This window comes from Teleopsis dalmanni, chromosome 2, assembly GCF_002237135.1.
Source record: "Teleopsis dalmanni isolate 2A chromosome 2, ASM223713v2, whole genome shotgun sequence".
In the NCBI taxonomy this organism is placed as follows: Eukaryota; Metazoa; Arthropoda; class Insecta; order Diptera; family Diopsidae; genus Teleopsis; species Teleopsis dalmanni.
Window position 1 is genome coordinate 138,081,787 of NC_051847.1, and position 5,195 is coordinate 138,086,981.

Sequence of the window (5,195 nt, forward strand, 5' to 3'; positions counted from 1 at the left end):
TCTCAACAGTCAGGTGCTACTGTTGTCAATGTTTGTATGAAAGGGATCAGTTTACATGACCAGAAGGGTTTTGTAAAACTGAACTCAATGCAGAAGAGGAGGTTAAAGGCTTACATGAGTCAGGGACACTCTAGGGATGTGGACCTAGACATGGTTTCTAAACTTCCAACTCGAGCGCCAGCTAAATGGGCTTTATCTGACGACATGGTCATGCCAGCTGGTAAGAAACCAAAACAAAACACCTCGATTCAGGGATCGAGTAAACCCTCTTTCAGCCAAGTAGCCAGTCAGGCCAAGGGGATCAAATTAGGATTTGTTCCTTTTGATTTGGCTAAGTGCCCCCTAAACAGGGAACAGACTGCACAGCTACAGGAGGCTATAATTGAGACTGCCATAGAGTTGGCGTCTGACGAGGTTAAACCAGAATTTGAAGGTTGTTTCCCTCGTACGGGATGGCTCATGAAGGTGTGCACAAATAACCAAACGGCTGAATGGGTCCGTAAAAATGCGGCAGCTATTGCAACAAAGGCTAAACTGGGCGCCAAAGTGGTTGAAGAGTCGGAGTTTCCAAAAACACATCTGGTGCGAGGATACTTCCCACACAGTTGCGATTTTGAAAATACCAAGGTTCTTGCCACAATTGGGGCCCAGAACAGGATTAAAGCAAGCACCTGGAAGGTATTACAGCGGACCACAGAAGGTCCACTGCTCCACATCGTCTTTGCTGTCGACGATGCATCCTGGAACTCACTGGTCCTGAGTGGAGGTAGAATTGCATATCGCTTCAGCCATGTCAAGCTACTGCTTAAAACTAACAGTATGACAAAGGAGGGGCAGCCAGAACAACGGCCTGTGGAACAAAAGGTTCCAAATAAACTCCAGATCACAAGGACGGAGAAACAGAAAGTGGAGCACGTGGTCCCACAATCAACACTTACGTCTATTGTGAATCCAAATGAGGCCCCAACTACTAGTAGAGCCGCCATTCAAAAAAGGCTTTGGATGCGGCCACCTGTGGGTGGAGCATCAACAACTTCAAAAGAGCGCCAGAAGGAAAAAGGGCCACGAAGAGCTCGACTTCAAAAGGAAGTCGAACGCTCTCTCAATAAAACTCAACAAAAATGAGCACCATAGGGGTGTTACAGGCGAACCTGCACCACGCGAAAGGAGCATCGGCTACCTTGTGCAGGACCTTCGCCACAAAAGGACTGGCCATAGCGCTTATCCAGGAGCCATGGACAGTCGGTGGGCATATAAAAGGCCTTCAACATCAATCAAGTTGATATATAAACGTGACATAGAGTCGCCTAGAACTGCTATACTAGTAAACAAAAATGTTAACTGTATTCCAATTCCAGATTTCATCCAGAGGGACTTGGTGTCGGCCATTTTTGAGATCCCGACGGAGTGCGGAACACGAGAGATCGTGATCGCATCGGCCTACTTTCCAGGCGATGCAGATGAAGCACCACCTGAAGCAGTCACAAACTTGGTAAGTTATTGCAAATCCAATAATTTACAATTTATAATTGGTTGCGACGCAAACGCGCACCATACCTTATGGGGTAGTACTAACATAAATAGAAGAGGGCAAATGCTTTTAGAATACTTTAGTAGTAATAACGTCAGCATATTGAACAATGGTTCTGAACCCACTTTTATTAATGCCATTAGAAGAGAGGTTCTTGACCTTACTCTTTCTAGTCAATTTATCTCCAATTATGTTGTTAATTGGAGGGTCTCAAAGGAGGTTTCTTTATCTGACCACCAACATATTCTCTTTGAACTGCCGGGTCACTTTTTACATAGAAATTTGCCAGCTGCACGTAAGTGTATCAACTGGGAAATCTTTAGACTATCCTTATCTAGTAAGGAGGACCAGTTACTGAATTCAATCAGTCATATTGATGAACTTGAATTAGCTGCAGATCAAATAAACTCTGTTATCTCTCAGGCGCATGAAGATGCATGTAAGGTTGAACCACGTACATCCAGACGGGATGTGCCATGGTGGAACAAAAGGCTCGAAGAAATGCGCAGGGAGGTTAGGAAGCTTTTTAATTTAGCAAAGCGATCAGAGGTGTGGGTCGACTATAAAACATCCTTGACTGCCTACAACAATGAGATTAGAAAATCTAAACGGAAATCATGGAAAACTTTCTGTGACGGTGTTGACAACACTCCGCAAATGGCTCGCCTTCATAAAGTGTTGAGAAAGTCTCTTTCAAATGACATTGGTCTATTGAAAAAGAATGATGGTCTCTACACAGCAAATGGCAGGGAAACTTTACAACATTTACTACATGTGCACTTTCCAGGATCGATCTTATGTGATACATCCATAGATAGGCGCACGTTAAGTTATGAACAACCAGACAATCGTTTAATGTCGCTATCTGGTATCATTTTTGACATTGATAAAATCAGATGGGCAGTTAATTCTTTCAGTCCTTTCAAGTCACCAGGAAGTGATGGTATCTTCCCGGCACTTATACAAAACGGCATAGACGTTCTTATCAATCCTTTAAAGGTGCTTTTTAGGGCTAGCCTTTGCTGGAAACATATACCTGAAGCTTGGAGAGAAGTGAAAGTGGTATTTATACCAAAAAATGGTAATAGACCAAGTGATGACGCTAAATCGTATAGACCGATTAGTCTCTCATCCTTCCTCCTGAAAACTTTGGAAAGACTCATAGATATCTATATTCGTACAGAACTGTCTAAAAGTCAACCTCTTCACAAAACTCAATTCGCTTATTCCAAAGGGAAATCTACCGAATTGGCCTTACATAACTTGGTCAGTAGAATTGAAAAGGCCCACAAAAACAAAGAAATTGCGCTTTGTGCATTTCTGGATATTGAAGGAGCTTTCGACAATACGAGTTATGGCTCGATCTCGAATGCCTTAACTAACAGAAATGTTGATTTTAATGTTACTTCCTGGATTGAGGCGATGCTTCAAAGCAGAAAAATTACATCAACCTTAGGTAGAACGTCTGTAGCTGTTGAGGCCGCAAAAGGTTGCCCACAGGGTGGAGTACTGTCTCCTTTGCTCTGGTCAGTGGTTGTTGATGAACTTTTAATCTTGTTGGAGAATATTGGTTGTGACGCCATTTGGTATGCAGACGATCTAGTTATAATAGTATCTGGAAAGCATGGTAGCAGTCTATCAGAGATCTTGGTAGGGCACCTTCGACGCATTTTAGCGTGGTGCGAAAGTGAGGGTCTCTCCATAAATCCGGAGAAAACTGTTGTTGTGCCTTTCACACTCAAACGTAAACTAGACATAGGTCCCGTACGTTTAGGAAACACTAATATTTCTCTTTCCAGTGAAACAAAGTACCTAGGTGTTGTCCTAGATGGTAAACTTACTTGGAGTTCACACTTAAATAAAGTATATAACAAAGCATTAACGGCTTTATGGACAATACGGTCCTGTATAGGTAAAACTTGGGGCCTAAACCCAAAGATTATATTTTGGATATATCAGGCAGTAGTACGTCCTATCATGACATATGGTTGCCTGGTTTGGTGGCAAAAGGTCACACAGGCTGGGTCTATTGCTGTTTGCATGAAGCTCCAGAGATTAGCGTGTCTCTTAATGACTGGTGCTATGAGGACAAGTCCAACTGCAGCACTTGAGGCTATACTTGGATTGACACCTCTGCACATACACATTCAATCTACGGCTGCGCTTAGTGCGCTTCGACTAAAACTCCACATGAACAAGAGTTGTCTTGACTGTGGTCATACAACAATATTAAAAATATTTGGAGCACATAAAATTCCTCAATGCGATGGAGACTATACAACAGAACTCCATCGTTTTGGCAAAAAATTTGAGGTACACCTACCATCACGTTCAACGTGGGAGAATGGAGGCCCACAGGTTGACCCAAAAAGTTTGGTTTGGTACACAGATGGATCAAAGATGGATGAAGGCACTGGCGCTGGTGTATTTGGACCCAACACCAGCATCTCGGAAGCAATGGGCACATGGCCGAGTGTCTTCCAAGCTGAAATCCACGCAATCAACTTATGCGTAAGATCCAATTTAATCAAAAAACCTTCTGGCTCGAAAATTGTTATTTACTCTGACAGCCAGGCTGCTCTTAAAGCTCTTTCTTCTTGGACTTTCAAATCAAAACAGGTCCTTGAGTGTTACGATCTTCTGCAATCACTTGCAGCTCGGAATAAAGTAAACCTTTACTGGGTTCCGGGCCACAGAGGAGTTTTGGGAAATGAAAAAGCTGATGAGCTTGCCAGAACTGCATCAAAAACTGCTTTTATAGGCCCTCAACCCTTTTGTGGAATAAACTGGGCTAGTACAAAACAGATTATCAAGGAAATGGAAAATCATATGCGGCTAGAGTACTGGGTAAACTTTCCAGGACTCAGACAAAGCAAAGCACTGATAACACCTTACTCCTACAAAAGCATTCTTAAATTCTCAAAATGTAATTTAAGGATGATAACGGGTTTCATTACAGGTCATTATGGTCTGAAATATCACCTTCATAAACTACAATTATCTGCTAACTCGGAATGCAGATTATGCCTCGAAAATGAGGAAACAACCATGCACATTCTTTGTGACTGTCCAGCTTTAATAACGCACAGAAGAAACCTGTTTCATAAGGAATTTCTGTCACTAGAACAGATTAAGAACTCTTCTCTAGATTTAGTTCTAGACTTTATTCACAAAGCTTTAAGGGGCTTTGTTTAATCAATAGTGAAACTGGTACAATAGGTCTCTTCTGGCCGCAGTACCGGCTGTTGGGCAATTTTCACGAATACCTTTTATTATTATTATTATTAGGTCATTGGATTTTAAGAGAGTTGAGAGAGTGCAGTATCATACCTTAATTATTATTATTTCCAAACTTCTTTAGGAGCATAAGATTTCGACATAGTTTTTCCAGTTGTTTCTGTTTCGAGGTACAGCTCTTAGTTCGCTAAACGACAACAGTACCAGAACGTAATCGGCGTAATCAATGTCTTCAAGTTGTTCATTTAGTCACCAGTTTATTCTGCTGTTTTCGGTATCAAAGACTTCAAGCATTCAGTTCAGAACTACAATGAAAAGCAGGAGGGACAGAAGGCATTCTTTTCTGACACCTGTCGTTGATGGAAATGCCTCGCTTAATGCTCCCTTGTGCAACACTCCGCAATGCGCGCAATTATACTCATTTTTA

General features: G+C 42.1%; 1 protein-coding gene across 1 annotated transcript; it reads left to right on the forward strand.

Annotated features, from left to right (window-relative positions):
• The first annotated feature begins 775 nt into the window (after positions 1-775).
• On the forward strand, positions 776-1,773 carry LOC119685420. The gene is made up of 2 exons (XM_038099690.1): positions 776-1,278; positions 1,359-1,773. The coding sequence occupies exons 1-2, from the start codon at positions 956-958 to the stop codon at positions 1,393-1,395; spliced, it is 360 nt and encodes a 119-aa protein (XP_037955618.1). The 5' UTR covers positions 776-955; the 3' UTR covers positions 1,396-1,773.
• Positions 1,774-5,195: the final 3,422 nt, after the last annotated feature.